Below are 21136 nucleotides of genomic sequence, written 5' to 3' on the forward strand. Positions count from 1 at the left end.
TGGAAAAGTGTCCTGAAAGTCTGGACCTAGGTGGGATGGCCATCAGAAGCTACCATCAGAACCTCCACAGTTGACCACCTCCTGACCAAATTTCCACAGACCAGACATGCACCTTATGTACATTATCAGTAGAGCAGGCCCAGTTCCTATGTTGACCAGTTTGTTATAGTCCCTTGGGTGGTCATCTTACAGAGGTTCTACTGTACCATTACACCTATCTGTAAATGTACATGGTACCAACTGCCATCTTCCCACGAAGGCGGACATCTTTATCACCTGTGTCCTACCTTCTATTTATTGTTTTAGGAAACACTGTGATTATTAATGCTACATCTTTTCAATGTAAACTTTGATGAGTGAATCAATGTTTTTCTAACCAGGAAAAAACCCAATCAGTAAAATAATACCAAACTACCTAACAATTTCAGAAATTGTGACCTGGTTGTGTGTACCCTCGCAATAACCTGAAGTGAAAGCAGTTCCCACATTTTCTTCAACAGCGGCCACCATCTCTGTTCATGGTGCTCACACTGCTGTTTCTCGGTACCCAGGCCCTGCCTCCTCTCCCCATGCCCTTTGCCCACCACTGTCATGCTCCTTGCTCTGCAGGGACAGACTAAACTAGTGTTGAGGGCAGGTACAGGTTCATGAGGGGAGACAATGACTGGTGGCCCCGAGAGGACTGACTGACTTCTGAGTAATTCGCAGAGTTTCCAGGCTGCATGTGAGTGAACACCCTGTGTGAGTCATTAGGGGTTTTTAACCCAAAGGCAGTTATGGTGCTGAGTCACAAACCGGCTAATGAATAAAGCAGAAGCAGCCATGTGGAAGAGGCCATTTGGGGAGCAGGGACCCTCTGTAGCCCTGTAGGACTAACAGAGGGGCTACGTGACGGTATGGTATGGGTGGCCCAGAAAAAGTCTCAGGCATGGGCTGCTAACTCAGAGGTCTACAGGCTGAACTTATGAGCAAGCTGAAGTTTGTGAAATGGCCTCTCTTTTAAGCAGAGATCCACCTCATTGGGAAGATTCTTCATTTTCACAAAGAAATACATGTTAAAACACTGTGGCCTGTTGATTCATGGATCTGGAGGAATATTTTTTTGACTAAATGAAAAACTACAAGGCAAGAGAGATGGAAAATGACAAGTGAATTCAGCCTCAGTGTTGGGGAGTCCTGTGAGGGCTGCGGTAAACTGGGGAGTGCCAGCCCCCTCTATGGGGTAGCTCTTCCTACATAGGAAAGTGCTGTCGTGTGGGAATGCAGACCCAGTGTTGCCAGTTTTAATAATTTTTTAAAGAATCTAGAAATCTAGGTTTTTCAAAAGCGAAATCTTTGGCTTGCTTCCCAAATCCGAATCCATTTTTCCCAGGATACTTAAATCCTGAGTGTTCCCGGGCTCCTTTTCCTCTTCCTTAGGCTGCTGCTCCTGCACCGTCTTCTCAGAGAGGCCTCTGTGGCCACCCATCTCTAGAGGCCCCCCCCTTTCTCTCCTGCCCCTCCACCATTCAGAGCCCTGCACTCTCTTCCTCTTCTTTACCCTTATTTATTTTTCTTTAATTAAATGATATCAAGTCTTCACCTCTTTTTTAACAATATATTCTTATAGCCTAGGACTGTGGCCAGTAGGTGGCTCTATAAATATTTTTTGGTGATAGACGAATGAACAGACCCAAATCCATATGGGGAATTCCAGTAGCCAAATCAAGGCCCAATCCAGTTGTTCAGTGGGGAGGCTACTCACTGATTGAGGAAGGCAAAGAGGTATCTCATGATAATCAGAGTGGTTTTGGGCAGGACCAGCAGGACTTTCCGGATGTGCAGAGCTCTCTCCTGCAGGTTGTCCATTGCTGAAAGAAGAAGGCCACATGTTATCCTCCACTGTGACTGAGATCCCGTGGGGTAATGATGAGAAGGTTTACTACAAAAAGGAGCAACACAGGGAGCAGCCAGTGAAGCCCACATACAGCACTGGTGCCCAGGAGCAGGACTTTAAGCCCTGTTGCTCCTGGGGTGGGGCTGCTGGAAGAAGACACTAGGCTCTAGACACTTACCACTGCCTAGAGGTAGACATCTTACAGGATGCATCTTACAAGGATGCAAGGTATATGCTCCCTGGGCACAGAAGGAGTTGGAGATATTCCCCACACCACCTACTACCTTCTTATTCAAATGACCAAAAGTAAGGAGCTGTCCACAAACTGGCTGTGACTATTCAATACCCAGCCTTAGAGGGCCTACATCTGGGGAGGGAGACAGGCTATGTGTAGGTCCTATGCTACCCACTCTACACGCATCCCACATGCATCCTCTGCACAAGTCTGGGTTATCTTCCCTCTCCCTTATCTGCAGCAGGGATGAGTAGAACATGGGAGATAGCAGGCCCCCTGGGTAGGGAGAGATATCCAGGAAGAAGACAGAGAAGTTTCCTTATGCTGTGGACAGAGTGGTTACAGGTATGGCTGTGGGCCTATGGCCTCCATCATGGGCAGCCTCTCACTTCCACTGTGTGCCATGTACATATTGTCATTTTCTATGAATGCCTTTATGTGAAAAAGAAATGGGAAGAACTGGATTAGAGGGAAGAGTGTATCTCAGGGGAGAACTGGGTAGCCAGGGGATCTTGAGCTGTGTTGGCGACCCCAGATTGGCTTAAGATACTTTGCCTAGGCCCAGTCCTGGAAGCAGACACATAACTCATTTCCACTAGACTCCCACAAGTAGAGAGTCAACAAACAAAATCAGAGAGCTACTTCCTGAATATTCTGGGCCTTTTGGTCTCAGAATAACTGAAAGAAGAGTAAGTGCTTAGGGCATATATTGAGCCAGACAAGAAACTTGGGGTGGGGGCATAAAGACCCTGGTTGACCTAGGAATCAGGATCATTTTAAAGGGCACCATTCCCTCCAGTCTCGAGAGCCATCATTCAGATGGGGTCTGCTTCCAGGTGACCTGATAGCAATCCATGTTTCCACTGATTGATTTCCATAGGAAAATAAAAAGAGGGACGGTTTCTGTATCACAAGCTAAATAAAATGGTTAGAAATAGCTTTTCAAGACCCAAGTTCCTTCATGTGGAGTAAGAGGTAGTGAGCCACTATGAGGGTAAAGTAGAGAATACATCTTTCTCTTTGGGAAAATATCATATTACTACGGCACACAGGCTTTTGTTCCTGGAAGGATACATACTAATACATTCAGCAAGTAAGTAGCATCATATTTAAAGCAACAAGCAAGAGACATTTGTAACATTTATGCTTTTTCTCCTTGTATAATGAAAAGTATAATGTATAAGCTTCAAATACATAACTGAAAATCACTAAGTCTTATATATGAATATAAAGGTATTTTACTAAAAGAAGTTAAATCCCAGAGAAGTAAAAGTATTGAAGACTGAGCTGAATCATAAAGAAAAAAGTCAGGAGTCCTGACTTGGGGTCCCAGATTGTTAGTGAAAAGCCATTCCTGAGAAGGAGAAACTTCACTGTGGAAGTTTAGGAGAAACATAGACTCTAAACTTTTTTATATCTTGCTACCCAGTACGCTGGCCCAGAAGCCCAGTCTGAAGCCAGGATGGTACTTACTAACGCAGGCCATCAGGTCATGAAAGATGTCCTTGGGGAAGAGAGGGTGTTCCAGCCCCCGGAAATAAAGTTTCAGGACACCAGCTATGGAATCCATGTCGTGGTCGTTCTGGTCCCCAGCCAGCGGGTCCTCTCCTGGGGATAAGGAAGTCCCCCAAAAGTTAGAGAGGCAAAAACACGTAAGACAAGGTGGTGGTGGGATGGGAGCGGGGGAGTAAACTATTCACACCCACATCCCAGTCCATCAGTTCTCTGCCCAGCCTGGTGGCCATCGGACCAGGGAAAGATAAAGTAAAGCCTGCTCAGTTTCAGGGGGCCCTGGACCAGAGGAGGGCAGAAGAGTCCATCAGCATAAACTCTCTTGTGCCATCCTAGCTCAGGGACATTCCCCATAGACTAGGGTTGGAACAGAGCAACTGTCTCTCTCTCTAAAGAACCATGAAACCAGGCTGGGACAGAGCCCCTGGGGGAGGAAAATGAGGCCAAGGAGGCCAGCTTCTCAGACGAGCTCTCATTCCTCCTGGCCTGCAACAAAGAACACTACCTATTTACAGGAGAACAATCATGCCAGAGCTCCCTATGGAAAATTTCATATCAGATGTAATTAGATTTAATGATAGGACCAACCTCAAATTGAAACTATATATATCCATTACTGTGACGGAAATTGCCAAAGCTTGCCCATTACCTTAATAGCCCACAAGATAATAAATGGGCTACAATGAACTTGCACATTAGCCTTGATATTAACTGCCACCAAGGGTTCTGGGTGAAGCCATAAACTGCTCAGATATCATAGCTAACTTCTTCAGTTTTAGCAGATCATCGGCATGAGAGGCAGGATGGGTAGGGCTGAGACGCACCCTGGTATCTCCTTGCATATCCAGAGAGGAGTATGTACAAGGGGGCAGGTGCCCTCTGAAGAGGGAGGCAAGCTAGCTTCCTCACCGCTGGGGAGCTCTCAGGGGAGACAGGGTGGAGCCAATAACCCAGAGGGCTGGCAAACATTTGGCCTTGTCCTCAAGGCTGTTTCCTCACCTCTCTCAAAAGCATTTTTGATGTCATTCACTTCCACCTGGGATCCTGACACCCGGAAAATTCCTTCATGTTGTAGTCCTAGAAACACAAGAAAAAGTGATCCAGGAGAAGAAAAAGCGTACTTACAACCCTAACACCACGCTTAGCTGAATGCTCATCTCCCCCAACAGTATTTAAGCACCCTGCTCTCTCTTCTGCAGGGCAAAGGAGAAAAACACATGCAAGAATATTGGAAAAGTCACTGGAATGACTGTGGGGCATCAGCTAAGAAAGCATCAAGTCAGAGACTCCTCCCGACTCCAAGGGTGACATGGGGCAGGTTCTTTCTCTTGTCTTTGCCTCTCTGCTGCACTGTTCCCATCTGTAAAATGGGGAAGTGACACACTGGTGCTTTCTTATCCCCTAGGTCAGGACTGGGGAAATGGAGGCTGCTCAACAGAGGGAGACATAATAAAATAATAAAATAAAAAGAATGGGGAAATTGGTCATGGCAGGCAAGTCTTTAGTTACCACTGGAGGAGTTCCATAAGGTCTGAGATTATAATTATTGCTTTAACTGTTCTAACCCTGTTTGACTGCTCTAGGGGGGCAATGCTTTCAATACTTGAGCAAATAAGAGAAGGCAGGAATATGTAAGCGATCAGTCAACGGGCAGTGTTGCCGGACACTGTGCTAGGCATGGGTACCTATTTATTGCCTTACTCCAAAGATAACACAAATAAATGTTATTCTAAGATAATGGGCACAGAAAGTCTGCCTTCTTGGGTTTTGTTAGAGTAGAAAAAAATCGTGGAAAAGAAAGCATGTGTAGTGATTGCTGCTAATAAACACATTCATGTAAATAAATCACTTGGTCCCTACAAGTGATAACCTCACAATAAGACAAGGGTTAACAGCAGTCCCATTTTCTAGGTGAGGGGAATGACATATGATGACCAGCCTTAAGTTATACAGGGATTAAGAATGAGAACCAAGACCAGGCCTTGTGGCTGCAGATGTACTCAGTCCTCAACATGAGGCTTGTGGGGCCTGCTAGGGTGTAAGTGCAGAGAGGGCAGGAGCCACACTGGTCAGTCTGAACATGGACGTGGCTTACAGATAGCACCACACATGTAACCGCAAGACCAGCAAGAAATCCAGGATGTATGTCATCAGTGCTGAGCCTGTGATCAGCACCTCTAATCACATCAGGACCCCTCAGCCTTTCTCAGGATCCCTGGGTCTCAATCTTGGGCATTATGTCAAAATCCCTCTGTTACAGCACAATCTTTCAAAAACTTAAATGTGTTGGAGAAATCTCAAATTTATTTTAGGAACACAAAATAGACAAATTCAACATTTTGTCCCCTGTTTCAGAGTTACCCTCACAGTGAGAGGGCCGCTGTAAACCACACAGGCCAAATTCTGGATCCAACTACGACGTACACTAAGAAGTAAGCAGAGGAGATGTAATTACCTGATTTGTAATAAGTTGTCTATTTCTCCAAAGGAATCTCCAGAATATTTGTCACAGTGTGGTAGGCAATGTTAAAACCCCATTAATACCAGTACTATATTAGTTACCAATGGGATATAAGAGCCAGATAATGGCTTGGCGCCTATAGCTCAACCGGCTAAGGCGCCAGCCACGTACACCTAAGGTGGCGGGTTCGAATCCCCAGCCCGGACCCGCCAAACAACAATGACGGCTGCAACCAAAAAATAGCCAGGCGTTGTGGTGGGCGCCTGTGGTCCCAGCTACTTGGGAGGCGGAGGCAGGAGACTCGCTTGAGCCCAGGAGTTGGAGGTTGCTATGAGCTGTAAGGCCACGGCACTCTGCCCAGGGGGACAGCTTGAGGCTCTGTCTCAAAAAAAAAAAAAAAAAAAAAAAAAGCCAGATAATGTTGCTTAAACGCAGAATGTCAATAGTGAGTGCCCTGATAAAACAACCACACACCCAGTGTCAAAAGCACAGTATAAGCAAGTATCATCTCAGATCTGGCCACTCAGTACTCTACTTGGTGAAGCCACTGTGAAACACCCTAAGAGACGGTCATTGTGGCGGTACTTTCTGGTTGGTGAGAACACTCAAGAAAAGCAATCTTGGCCTGCGGGCCCCCGACAAGATGAAATGAGAAGGGATCTCATTGGAAATCAGGCAGCAGGCCTGAAACACACTGAACTCTCATGCGGTCTGGTTTATTTGCCCCTTGAGAATCTATGTTTTAAAATTATCATTATATGTTCTTACTCAACAAATAGAATCTTTACAGTGTCTAATCTGATGCTTGCGAAAAGCAGGAACATTAATAAATGGCTGGCTTCCCGCAAGCAAAGGGAAAAACCAGTTGGCTTTTTATTATAATGTAGGTACATTCTTGCATAAGCAAAGTGACACATCCATGATCTTTTAAATTTGTTCTTAGTGTACACTAACATGAAAGTATAAAACTCATCAGACTTGGATAATTTATTTGGAAATGGCACAAACTCTTCCATTCTGTGCTGAATCCAGCCATTGCCAAGAGTTATTCTCCTAGAGAATTCTGGAAATGATTGCTACAATAGCCACCTCAACGCTCACATTACTTTGCTCCTTTCCTCATGAAAATGGTGGGGTTTTTTCATCATGATTCAGTCTTTGTTGTCCCTCACATCCTTTCTCCTCTTTTAATTCTTCTTGAATCACCCTCACCTACCATTTATATTTCTCATCTATATACTGGAGATTATAATATTTACCTCTCAAGGGCTTTGAAAAGAGTTAGGATATGAAAATTCCCAGCATTTGGTGGGCCACAGACTCTACTTGAGACTGATAAAAGTTGCAGACCCTATTACCACTAAACACATATACACAGAAATTTTAACCATGGTCTTTTAGGGAGTCCATGAATATCTTAAGCTTCTATTGGGGAAATAATTCAATGTAGCAGAACAGATTTGAGGGGCAGCTCTTATAAGCTAAATTAAAAAAAAACCTGACAATATACTGTATTGATTTGCTTAGTCCTAGAACATACAAAAAATAGTTTCAGAATTGCTAACCCATACCCCTGTGATGAAAAAATTACAAACTACCATACAATATTTGTTTACAGCCTTTTTTGTCTTTAGATTTATATCATGTAGCCAGAACACTGTTTTCCCCTAAAGTTACTGAGGTTAGTTATTTGCTTCCTCATTCCCCTTCAGTGTGGTTATGTAATTCACTCATAATACAGTTAGGTTGGTTTGTTACCATTCGCATTCCATTTGGGGTTTTACCCACATCCTGGCTTTATTTACTTGTTTATTTATCTTTTGACTATGGGAGACGAATGTAGTTCTAAAAGCCAAACTAGTGTTTCTCCTGCACTCTTTCCAAGAATCTTTATGGTTTCATGTCTTAGGTTTAAGTCTTTTATCCAGACAGAGTCAATTTTTGTTAGAGGTGAAACGTGTGGGTCCAGTTTCAGTCTTCTACAAGTTGCCAGCCAATTCTCCTAGCACCATTTGGTAAATAGGGAGTCTTTCGCCCAATTTAAGTTTTTGATAGGCTTATTGAAGATCAAATGATAATAAGTGCCTGGGTTCATCTCTTGGTTCTCAATTCTATTCCATACATCTACCTCTCTATTTTTGTGCCAATACCATGCTGTTCTTTTTTTTTTTTTTTTTTTTTGGCCAGGGCTGGGTTTGAACCCACCACCTCTGGCATATGGGGCTGGCGCCCTACTCCTTTGAGCCACAGGTGCTGCTCATCCATGCTGTTTTGATCACTAGAGATTTATAGTATAATCTGAAGTCTGGTAGCGTGATTCCACCTGCTTTGTTTTTATTTCTGAGTAATGTCTTGGCTATTCGAGTTTTTTTCTGATTCCATATAAAATGAAGTACTAGTTTTTCCAGATCTTTAAAGTATGATAGAGGTGCTTTAATCAGAATTGCATTAAATCTGTAAATTGCTTTGGGTAGTATGGACATTTTAACAATGTTGATTCTTTCCAGCCATGAGCATGGTATGTTTTTCAATTTGTTGACATCTTTGGATATTTCTTTTCTCACAGTTTCATAGTTCTCTTTAAAGAGATCTTTCACATCCTTTGTTAGGTACACTCCCAGATATTTCATTTTCTTTGGCACTACTGTAAAGGGAATAGAGTCCTTGATTGTTTTTTCCCCTTGACTATTGTTGGTATATATGAATGTTACTGATTTGTGAGCATTGATTTTGTAGCCCGAGATGCTGCTGTATTCCTTGATCACTTCTAAGAGTTTTATGGTTGAGTCCCTGGGGTTTTCCGGGTGTACGATCATATCATCTGCAAAAAGTAAAAGTTTGATCTCCTCTGACTCTATATGGATACCCTCGATTGCCTTCTCTTGCTTAATTGCAATGGCTAAGACTTCCATTACAATGTTAAAAAGCAGTGGAGACAGTGGGCATCCTTGCCTGATTCCTGATCTGAGTGGAAATGATTTCAATTTTACTTCATTCAATACGATATTGGCTGTGGGTTTGCTGTAGATGGCCTCTATCAGTTTAAGAAATGTCCCTTCTATATCTATTTTCTTAAGTGTTCTGATCATAAAAGGATGCTGGATATTATCAAAAACCTACTTATATTTACTCACACTTTCTTATGAAAGATAGAACACAACTATAGCCCAGGATGAAGGAGAGAAATGGAGTGGGAAAGGAGGGGCGGGGGGAGGTTTGACAGAGGGAGGGTAAAAGGCTGGGTCACACCTATAGAGCATATGACCAGGGTACAAGTCAAATCTGTCAAGTGTAGAACATAGATATTTTGGCACAATAATCAAGTAAATGAGGTGAAAGCTATGTTGACTGGTTTGATCTAACCACGTTAGATTGTATTTAAAGAAAGATATCAGCACATTGTACCCTACATATGCATGAATGTACTCATGATCTATGCATATTTGACTTAATAATAAATACAAAAAAAGAAAAATAAATAAAAATAAAAGCCAAACTACACAGAGGTATGCTAAGACAAAGGCCACTCCTCTCCCATGTGCCTTTGCCCCCTTCTCTCACCCCTTTCCTACCTGTCCCTGCAGATAGCCAATCAAATATTAGTTGGTTTATAGATTTGTTATTCCTGTATTTCTTTTTCAGAAATGAGAAGATACAGAGGGAGTATACCTAAAAAATGCAACCATTGCAACCTAATTTTCTGTACCCTCAAATTAACCTGAAACAATAAAAAAAAAAAAATTTAAAAAAAAGAAGAAGAAATGAGAAGATACCAATACGAGGCTTGTCCAGAAAGTATCCAGCCGTTGTTAATACTATTTTTCACAGTATGTGGCTGGATAATTTCCAGACAGCCCTCATATACAGAGTGGCCCTAACATTCATGTGCACACAAACTTTAGGGCCACCCTGTATATTCATATATTCTTTTCTTTCTTCCATGATGGGTAACAAAATGGGAATAATATCTATACGGACGGTCCCTGATGTAGGATGGTTTGACTTACGATGTTTTGGTTTGATGGTGGTGCAAAAGTGATATGCATTCAGTAGAAACTGCACTTCCAATTCTGAATTTTGATCTTTTATTGGGCTGGCAATATGTGGTACGACACTCTGTTGCAATGCTGAGTGTTGAGCAGTAGCAGTGATCCATATTTCCCAGTCAGCCACCCAAACACCAGAGTAAACAACCAACACTTTAGTGTACTGTGTTGCCAGCTGATTCGGCCTAATTGCAGGCTAATGTAAGTGTTCTGAACATGTTTGAAGAAGACGAGGATAAGCTATGTTGTTAGGTTAGTTGTATTAAATACATTTTTAACTTATGATGATGGGTTTACCAGGATGTAATCCCATCATAAGTCAGGGAACATCTACAGTAGGCTACCAAGGCAACGTACTATGGATACTCTTTTGTATTCTGTTTTTCCACTCAAGAGTACATATCCTGGGAATCCCTTCACATAACTTCATGGAAACCGTCCTCATTCTTTTTTCAGAGTTGCACACTATTCCATTGAATTGATGTACATGTGCCATTCATTTCCAACTGTTCTTCTATGTAAAGGCATTTAGTTTATTTCTTATATTTTGCAATTGCAAACAAAGATGCAACAAGTAACCTTGTGCATATGTATTTTCATATTGTTAGTGGTGTATCTTCACGGTAAACTTCTAGAAGGACTGCTGGATTGGAAGATAAGTGCATATGTAGTTTTGTTAGATATTGCCAAATTCCCATCCAAAAGGATAGTACCAGTTTGCATTCCCATCATTAATATATGAGTGGGCCTCTTTCTCCAGAGCCTCACTACAAAAACGTGCTAAATTTTTGTCTCCCCATGCACTGGGCCTGTAAAGGGGCAGAGAGAGGTACATTCAGACCACATTATCTACACTCTGTATATTTCTCAGCTAATGGCACAGCTAACACCCAGTGTTGGCCACCATCTTGTCTTCTTCCCTGCACTACAGCAGTAGCTTCCTGTTTTCTCTTTGTACTCTTATATCTATACACCAGTCAGGGATCCTTTAAAAATATGACTTCGTGTTCAAATTCTCTAATGGCTTCTCATGCCACTTGGAATAAAATCCAAACACTCATCTTAGCCTGTGAGGCCTAAGAATCTGGCTTCCAGCTTTGTCTCCTATCACTGGCTTCTGCATGCTGTTCCTTGCATATACAAAACGTCTCTGTACTTGTAGTTTTCTCTCCCCAAGATTCTCTTTTCCAGATATCCGCATGGATCATGCCCTGGTGACTCTGCTCAAATATCATTTTCTCAGGAGAGGCCTTGTCCTTGAATCCACCTAGAAGAGTGTCCCCACTCTATTCTCCACCCCTCACTTTGCTTTACTTTTCTTCATGAGGCTCATGGCATGTTGGATTCCTTGGCTCATCAACTGATTGTCTGTCTATCTGTCCTTCAGTGGAATATAAGATTCATAAAAAAACAGAAACTTTTTTATTGACACACAATAAGTAACCAATATATATTTGTTGAATGAATGAATGAAATGCATGATGAATAAATAGTCGTTCACACTTCCTTCTTCCTATTGCCTTTTAGGCACAAATAATTCTTCCTCCCCTGAGCTCAGTTTGTACTTATCTTTGCCAATTGCTTGATCATTAATCATTACTATCTTGTGAAATTCCTTATTCTTCTATCCTGAATTACCACAGCTTATCTCTATTTAACTTATCACTTGCTTACTTATTTTCCCACAAGTGAATCATAAAACCACTTAAAGACAGAATAGCATATTATTCCTGTTTCTCTTTTCCTACTTGGCAATGCATGGTGCCCAGCATTGATCATGAACTTGATAAATATTTGTTGACTGCTGGATAGTTATATACTATGCTATTACTTCAAATAAACACAGATAAGATTACAAACTTGTAGCTGATTAAAATAAGGTAAGTTGTAAGCATGCTAAAACAATAACTATTCCAAAAATAAACCTGAGAAATGTCCTGGTTTACAGGGGGCAAGGAAGGCAAGGGGAAGGAGAGAGAATGGCTGCCTTTGAATTTAGACAAGCAATACTTTACAAACTTCCTTAGCTCCACAAAGGTATTCCTGGTCTTTTTCCTATCACTGAACAGGACAGCATCTGAAAACAATTCCTGAAATTCCTAAAAATCTTTGTGGAACTAATTTAGATATTTGTCCTTTCTTAAACATTCTCACACTTCAAAAATCAATTCTCTGGCAATTATCTCCATCCCTAAATTCAGTACACCCAGACCAGGAGCTGATGAAGAACAGAGTTTATAGGCTGAGAAACAGCCAGCCCCTGCAGACTCTCAAAAGTTGGATACAACGTTAAGACCAGTTTTGAGCTGAGCTTTGGGAACATTGCATTGAGACCAAACCTAAACAAAAGTGAATATTATTAGGAATTGGTGCAACAGTAGAAAAGGCATTGTTTTCAAACCAGTCTGATACAGGAAGCCAATGTGCCAACATGGTCAGCTGTGCGGTGGGAGCTATTCAGGTGCCCAAAGACCATGAGTAACAGTGAAACTGCTGCCATCATGTAACACCAGCTGCACTTATTCACATAATAGCTGCAATTTAAAACTCACTCTCAACTAGAAAAAAGGGGGTGTGATAAGTGGCCGAGTCCATTTTAGGTCCAAACATATGATGTGTGGCTAAGTGTGCTATTCTAAAGTAGCAAACATTATATGAACAAATAAGAACTTATGTTTCCCTGAGAATGTCAGGATGGGAAGTCACTCTCTATTCTTACTCTATAAAGAATTCCTGGAAGTTCTTCCCAATCTTTGCACAAATATGGGCAAGGCTGTAATCCTGCTTACCATGTCTGCTGATAAACCGGATACAGCTTTCCACCACCAAAGGAATTGCTTGGCTGGAGTCCTGAAAAACCAAAGAGAGACACATTAGAATCTTTAAACAGGGATAGCCCAGAGTCATAGAAAATGGGCCAAACTGTCTGGAACATGCCTTAGTCAGATCAGTGGCCAGTCCGCAAAGAAGCACCTGCCCTGTTCTCTAAGCTCCAGTGTACAAAAACACAACCACCTTCTTGGAAAGTCACAGAAATGCCTTCAATTCAGCATGTCCTAAACAGAACTGATGATCTTTTATCCCAAACCAGCTCCTTACCCCCAGCCATCCAATCAATCAATACATTCCGTTGCAGTCTGCTGCCTAAATACACCTCAAATTCATTGACTTTTCTCCATTTCTACTGCCATTAACCTAGTTCAATACACCAATATCTCAATTCCCACCCTGGCCTTCTTTTTTTTTTTTTTTTTTTGAGACGGAGCCTCAAGCTGTCACCCTGGATAGAGTGCCATGGCATCACACTCACAGCAACCTCCAACTCCTGGGCTCAAGCGAGTCTCCTGCCTCAGCCTCCCAAGTAGCTGGGACCACAGGCGCCCGCCACAACGCCTGGCCATTTTTTGGTTGCAGCCATCATTGTTGTTTGGCGGGCTCGGGCTGGGGATTCGAACCCGCCACCTTAGGTGTATGTGGCTGGCGCCTTAGCCGCTTGAGCCACAGGCGCCGAGCCCCCTAGCCTTCTTCTGATCTACATTTCTCTTTCCTCACATAGTATTTAGGTGATCTTTAAAAGTACAGACAACTCTTCATCTAAACTCTCTCAAAGACTTCTTATTACTTTCTTCACACAGCCTTGCATATCTGGGATCCTGCATTTGCCTGCATTTCCATAGTCTGCTTTTCTCCTTAGTTTCTGCTAAGTCCTTCAGACAAGTAGGTTCTGGTAACAACCCTATGGAGTACTTGTTATTATTATTATTGTTTGACAAATGAGGACCTGAAGGCTTAGTGAGGTTAAATAGCTCCTTGTGGTCCCATGGCTGGTAAACAGGATTCAAGGATTCAGATTCAGGCAGTCTCCCTCTGAGACCAAAACTACCAGGTTTGCTCCCTGGGAATTCAGCAAACATGGCCACATGGGCATATGAAACATTCCTAAAAACTAGTATGGTTTTATAATGTAGCTAAATGCATAATAATCCAGCTGTGTGAAAGCGATTAGCCAAGGGGGCCAAAACCAAACTACAAAGGGCTTTAGATGGACAGAGACTGGACTCTCAAGTGGGATGGGTCCATGTGACTTGGGCCCATTTCACAGGTTTGCCTATGTCCTTGCCCTGGCACTAAATTTTCCACGGTGGCCAAGGGGTTTGGCCACTATTAGGAAAGCAGCTGGAAGTCAGGCTGAGAGAAGAGCTGCCTTAGCCTCTAGTTCCTAAGCTTTCTGGGAACTAAAGATGCTGCCAAAGGGCATACTTCACATGCCAAGGTGGACCTAGAGTCAGGAAGGTTTCAATGACCCAAATGCTCTTCTTCCTGAACCCCCAAACCCATTTGCTTCCTCCAGCTTTCCAGCTACAGCAGCTCGTGTCTGCCCTCTTGTCAATATCACTGACTTTTGCCAGTCAGGTAGGGTGATCTTAGAGAAAGAATCTTTGTCTCTCTTCCTTATTGCAATGAAAGTATGAAAAAGCTAAAAAAAAAAAAAAAAAAAGCCTCAATTCTTGGGAAGCCTTTGTATGGTTATAGACTTCAGTTACTACATTTTTCATTTATAAATAGTAGCAGCAGGAAAATGAAACTAGACTCCTATGTCTCACCAAATATCAAAATCAAATTAAAATGCATTAAAGAAACTAATAGAAGAAAATATTGGGGAAACCCTTTAGGACATTGGTCTAGGAAAAGACTTTTTGGATAAGGTCCTAAAAGCACAGGAAACAAAAACAAAAATAGACAAGCAGGACTGCATCAAGCTACAAAGTTTCTGCATAGCAAAGGAAACAATCAACAGAGTGAAGAAACAACCTAAAGAATGTCAAAGAACACATGCAATCTACCCATGTGACAAGGGTTTAATAACTGGAATATATGAGGAACTCAAACAACTCACTAGCCAACAAATAACCTGATTAAGAAATGGGCAAATAGACTAAACAGACATTTCTTAAAAGAAGATTACAAATGGTAGATAGGCATATAAAAAATTCTTAACACCAAGGGAAATACAAATCAAAACTAAAGAGATATTGTCTTCACCTAGTTAAAATGGCTATTACCAAAAAGACAAAAAATAACAAATGCTGAAAACGTGAAGAAAGGGGAATGTTCCTACACTGTACCACGTTGGCGGGAATGTAAATGGACACTGGACAATAGCATGGAGGTCCCTCAAAAACTCAAAGTAGATCTGCTGTATGATCCAGCAATCCAGCAATCCCACCACTGGCTATATATCCAAAAAAAAGAAGGAAAGAAATCAGTGTATCAGAATATCAGTATATCTGCTTATTGAAGCACTATCACAAGAGCCAACATGTAGAAACAACCTACACATCTATCATGGATGAAAGGATAAAGAGAATGTGGGGGGTGTGTGTGTATGTGTGTGTGTAGGACAGAATATTATTCAGCCATAGGAAGGAATAAAATCCTCTCCTTTGCAGCAACATGGACAGAACTAGAGGACAACATGTTAAGTAAAATAAACCAGATACAGACAGACAAATACCCCATGTTCTTACTCATATATGGGAGTTAAGAAAGTTGATCTTGAAAGTAGAAAGTGGAATGATAGCAACCAGAGACTAAGAAGTGGGGGGAGGAAGAGGTAGGTTAATGGGTACGGAACTACAGCTAGCTAGAAGGAATAATTTCTGATGTTTGATGGCACAGTAGGATGACAATAGTATATAATAATATATTGTATATTTCAAAACAGCTAGAAGAAAAGATCTGGAATCACACACCAAAAAAGATAAATATTTGAGGTGATGGATATACCAACTGCCCTAATTTGATCATTATACATTTTATGCATGTATCAAAATATCACATGTACCCCATAAATATGTATAGTTATTACATATCAATAAAGACATTAGGAAAAGTAGCAACAGCATAATAAGAATAGTGATATGAAAATTGGTAAACTTTTATTGGCCCCAGAATTATATATAAAGACCCAGAGGGAGGAAAGCTGAGACGCTTATAGGTTACTGGCTTTAAGAAGTTATATGAGTGCAAAATTCTGCCTGGACCTGCAGGAAATGGATGATCAGTGGTAGTTAAAGGTAAGTATGAAGGGTTGACAGGAAACAGAGCATCAGATATTAACCTGCATGTCTACGGTTACCAGCAGAAGTCAGAAGTAGCCCCAGAGGATAATCTGTGGCAGACAAAGGTGGGCTGGTGATGGCCTGTCTTATTACAGAAGAGATTTTCTTAGCCCTCATTGCTCTGATGCAGACTAAGACAGAGTCCACAGGGAGCACAAAATGGGCAAAATTACACAGGCTTCAAATGCTCCTGCCATCTTCCTCTCCTCATGATGTTTCTGAGCTATGAGTGAATTTATTTCCTTGAGATATTGCTGTGTGTTCCTATGGTGTCCTAAAGGCCTGCACTTTATCACTGACTTCGCATGCAGCTAACTGAACAGTTTCTTTTTTATTTTTTGTAGATATAGGGTAGGGTCAGGTCTGACTATGTTGCCTCAGCTGATGTCAAACTCCTGGCCTCAAGTGATCCTCCTGCCTTAGCCTCAGAGCTAAAATTACATGAATGAGCCACTGGCTATGACAAAGCAATTTCTACAGGTTTTTATTCACTCTCTCTCACTCCTTCTCTTCTTCCCTCCACTGGTGTTAGAGCCCGTGTCAGTTTAATTCCTTTTTATATACAGTAGACTATATGTTGACCACTCAAGGGACTGTAACAAACTGGTCAACGTGTAGAAGTGATCAACATAAGGAAACCAGACCTACTGTACTGATATGAGCATAGGTTGCGGTCTATGAAAATCAGGTGGTCAATATAGGGAGATGGTCAACTACGGAGGTTCTCTTATATTATTTTTGGTCATAACCTCAGGTTTGGAAAGGGTGATTAAGGACTATTAGGATAAATTCTTACCCAATCAGATTAAGGAAACTTTAAATCAAAAGTGAAGGAAAAGGGTAGGGCATAAACTTGGAAAAGACAGTACAGTAGCAGCCATCCAGTAATGTGCAGATAAAAACAATCAGAGAAGGGATCAGATAATGTCTAAATAGGCACTGGTTAGCATAATTTCTTAAGAGTAGGAAGGCTAGAGTTTTTGTCAGGTACTAACCTCTTATTACATTTGTTAATCTCTGTTTTCACCCAGGGAGAAGATAAGTCTTGACAACTGATGAGATGTGGGTAATGAAAAAAGGAACAGGCATCAAAGATAAGATTTGAGGCCTCAGGGACTGCAAGAGTGGAGAGTCCCATGCACACAAACAGAGAAGGGAAGGGAGGAGTCAAGGACATCAGAATGGGGGAAGGTGAAGAAACTGATGGTGAGAGGAGGTGCTACGGCAACTTCAAGCCCCCAGTCAGTTACTGAGATGTGGAAAGACAGCATCATAGAACAAAGGGATGCTGAGGAGAAAGACAGAAAGATATAAAACTAAGAAAATGATATATTAACAAAAATGAAAATATCAATGAAGCGACAGAAAACCTGGAGATGATAACAAAGTTCAAGAAAAAAATTCATTAGAGGGATTCAAAGGTAGATTTTTTGAACAGGCAAAAGAAAGGATCGGCAAACGTGAAGACATGACAATGGAAATTACTGAGTGTGAGGAACAGAGAAAAGATTGATGAAAAGGGACCAAAGCCTCAGGGACCTGAGGGATACCAACCAACCAACAAATGCATTGTGGAAGTCCCTGCAGGAGAAAAGAGAGAGAAAGGAGCACAGCTGAAGAAATAATGGCCGAAAACTTCCCGAATTTGAAAAAAGAAGACATGAATATAAATATTCAAGAACCTCAACAAACACCAAGTAAGACGAACTCAAAGAGACCCACACTGAGACAACTTATCACATACACGCGATCCTCAGTAAGATCACCAGATTTGGCATCAGAGAATTTGTAGGCCAGGAGGCCCAAGGCCAACATTTTTCAAGTGCGAAAAGAAAAAAAGAAAAACCTACCGACCAAGAACCTATATCTGACAAAAGTGCCCTTCAAAGTGAGGGAGAAATTAAGACAATCTCAGACAAACAAAAGCAGAGAATGTTACCACGAAAAACTTCCCTGCAAGAAATGTGGTAGGAAGGAAGGAAAAAAGGAAGGAGGGAGGGTGGGAAGGAGGGAAGGAAAGAAGGAAGGGTGGCTCAAGGGAGTTCTGTAGGGCAAAATGAAGCTGTATGGAGAAATAAAGATCTCAGTAAAAGTAAATATATGGGAAATTATACATATATAAACAAAAGGGTACTTAAGGAAGAAAAGAAAATTCATCTAAGGGAACAAGAGTGACAAGGGAAGGACCATGGAGAGATGTCCAGAGAAGACCAAACCCTGTAAGAATGCCTAGATTTAGAGAAAAGGAGAAAGAAAGGTCAGCAAAGGAGATATGGAAGTCATGGTCAGGAGAGAAAATCTTGGACTTGCAGGGAGCAGGGAAGGTCTAGAAGCAGCAGTGGAAGTGCCTTCTTTTTAAAGAAAGGTCTGGGATGGTTTGAACCACTATTTGCCAGGGTCAAAAATGACTTGAACCCATTAGGGACCTTCAAAATCAAAAGCTACAATTCTTTCTCTTTTTTGGCTGATTTGCCATAAACAAACAAACATTTATTTCCTGATGATTTATGTAATATTACTCATCTTCCAAATTACTTACTATTAATATTTTTAACCTTCTGACCATTTTGGAAAAGCTTTTTTTGCTGATCCACCAGTAGATCTGAACTGCTAGAGAACAGCTGGGGCAGAAAAATGAAAACAAGGTCTTAATTTGATTGGAATTTTGGGGATATCCTGGAACTCTTACTCAAATCTAGCACCAGCAAATATACTTTGCCTGCAACTTTTTACGCACAGCAGGATGCAAACCAGATGGGTGCCATTGCCCTCCGATGGCAAGCCCAACCAAGGGCACATACCACCTGCCAAACTGTGGTCTCTAGCATTCCTTTAGCCAGCATGGAGGCTGTAAAGCGCTTCCCATATGTCCCATCCAAACGCAAGAAATCCAGTTTCAATCCAAGAACTGAAAGGAACAAACTTCAAGTTCATTTCTATTGTTAGTGTTTAAGGGGAAAAGGCTTGCTCTCTCTTCAAGTTATCCACCTATTAATTTTAAAGGCAATAAATTATTCCTGGGAGGTGCTCCAGACCTCTCTAGCTTTAAATGAAATTAGTGGAAGAATGGAAAAAGAATAAATACAGGAACAAGAGGAAGGAGAGTTGCAATGAAATTTCCATAATTTAAAAAAATATGTAGGCTTGACACCCGTGGCTCAGTGGTTAGGGCGCTGGTCACACACATAGGGGCCGGCGGGTTCGAACCCAGCCCAGGCCTGCCATACAACAATGATAAACTACAACAAAAAAATAGCCAGGTGTTGTGGTAGGCGCCTGTAGTCCCAGCTACTTGGGAGGTTGAGGCAAGCAGAACGTTTAAGCCCAAGAGTTTGAGGTTGCTATGAGATGTGATACCATGGTATTCCACCAAGGGTGACATAGTAGGACTCTGCCTCAAAAAACAAAATAAAATAAAATAAATATATAATTGCATCTGATGGTGTTTTCATCTAAATGGGATCCAAGTAGAGATAGGGAAAAAAAATGACAGCAAAGCTAAGACAAGTGAGGCCTCCCTCATCTGAGTTCCTCAGATGAACCACCTACTCAGCCAGAGCAGTCAGAGGAGCTGCCGACACCACAAAAACCACGTGCCCTGTACATTCGATTATCTTCCTGTGGCTAGAGCCGCTGTGAATTATCCAAAATGATTTTTAAAAGCCTGGATCAGCTTTCCCTTGAGCAGACACAAAGATGTTTCTGAGCTCTCTCCACCACTCCCTGCTAACTGCTGACTGCAGAGCTGATATAAGCTTAGGGGACTTAAAATCATTTCAGTATTTGCCATAAAGTATAATTAGGAAGTCAAATTTGCGACTGCAAAAAATACTTCAATTAATTCTTTTTAAACAAGCACAAGTGCTGTTTAGATTATCTATTGACGTGGATTATCCATGCCACTGCTCTCTAAGATCCCTCCTAATATGGGTAATAAGAGCTGGCTGCCCAGTGGCAGATTTTAACACAACACTGAAGATCATGCATGAAATGACAGAGTTGAACAGCTCTTGCCTGCCATTCCTAGACCAGACTTAATCTTTGCATTGTTAGCAAGTCTTAGGATATATCTAGATGACTGCACCATCAGAAACAATCAAACAAAATCTGCAAACTTAAAGCAAGATTGTCTAGCCTAGGTAATTAGCTACTTCGAGTTACCAGCTCATATTAGCATATGTGTAGGACATGGCAAGCCTTTTGTGATCTCTTGGGAAAGGATGAGATAGGTAGTCCTGAAAACAGTCTGCCCTAGTCAGACCAAATCCCTACTATGCAAGAGGATAGATGTCCAGAAAAAAAGAGGAACAAGTCAAAAAGACTGTGACCACTCCAAATAAAGTTAAATCAATGAAGCTGTTATAATATTAAACACATTATGAGTAAATGATACATTACTAAGCGCAGGAATGAAGTCAGAAAAATGTCTATCCCCCCCACCCACAGTGGCGTTTCATAAATGGCTATGGGCTGTACCTGATCTCACACCAGACCAGCCCGGTCTTGTTGGGCTCTTACCTGTTTCCGCACAGTTGAGCTACGCCTATCGTTCCCGCAGAGTCAGGGAGGATGGAGCCAGCAACAGGGAGGAAAAAGAAAAAATTGGGATGGAATGAGACAAAAACCGCTCTTAATGCCAGAGGTAAAGTTTTTAATAATTAAAAACAATCTGCGTGGTGGTGAGTGAAACAAGTCACATTATTCAGCTCAGTCTCAGAAGTGGCTAAGAGACTCGACAAATTACTTCCCAAATAAAGCCTAATCAAGCTCTTTTCTCCCTAAACCATAGAGGTCTGCTTTTAATGTCTGCGACCACTCAATATTACAACAGGAGAGAAGTGGTTCAATTTACATAAAATATATTTGGGTTAGACAACAAAAATA

At 41.7% G+C, this 21136-nt stretch overlaps 1 protein-coding gene across 3 annotated transcripts in view; it reads right to left on the minus strand.

The window, feature by feature from the left end:
- Window positions 1–21136, minus strand: part of SRGAP2 (SLIT-ROBO Rho GTPase activating protein 2) — a 119845-nt gene that overhangs the window by 19182 nt on the left and 79527 nt on the right. For all 3 annotated transcript variants that reach the window (XM_023514563.1, XM_023514562.1, XM_023514564.1), the window contains exons 10-14: window positions 20771–20795; window positions 12920–12980; window positions 4623–4700; window positions 3585–3719; window positions 1745–1850 (exon numbers count right to left, since the gene is read on the minus strand). In XM_023514563.1, coding sequence (XP_023370331.1) covers window positions 1745–1850; window positions 3585–3719; window positions 4623–4700; window positions 12920–12980; window positions 20771–20795 — 405 coding nt within the window. The remainder of the gene's footprint in view (window positions 1–1744; window positions 1851–3584; window positions 3720–4622; window positions 4701–12919; window positions 12981–20770; window positions 20796–21136) is intronic.

Source organism: Otolemur garnettii, unplaced genomic scaffold (genome assembly GCF_000181295.1).
Source record: "Otolemur garnettii isolate 467f Iridium unplaced genomic scaffold, OtoGar3 scaffold00055, whole genome shotgun sequence".
NCBI classification, from domain to species: domain Eukaryota; kingdom Metazoa; phylum Chordata; class Mammalia; order Primates; family Galagidae; genus Otolemur; species Otolemur garnettii.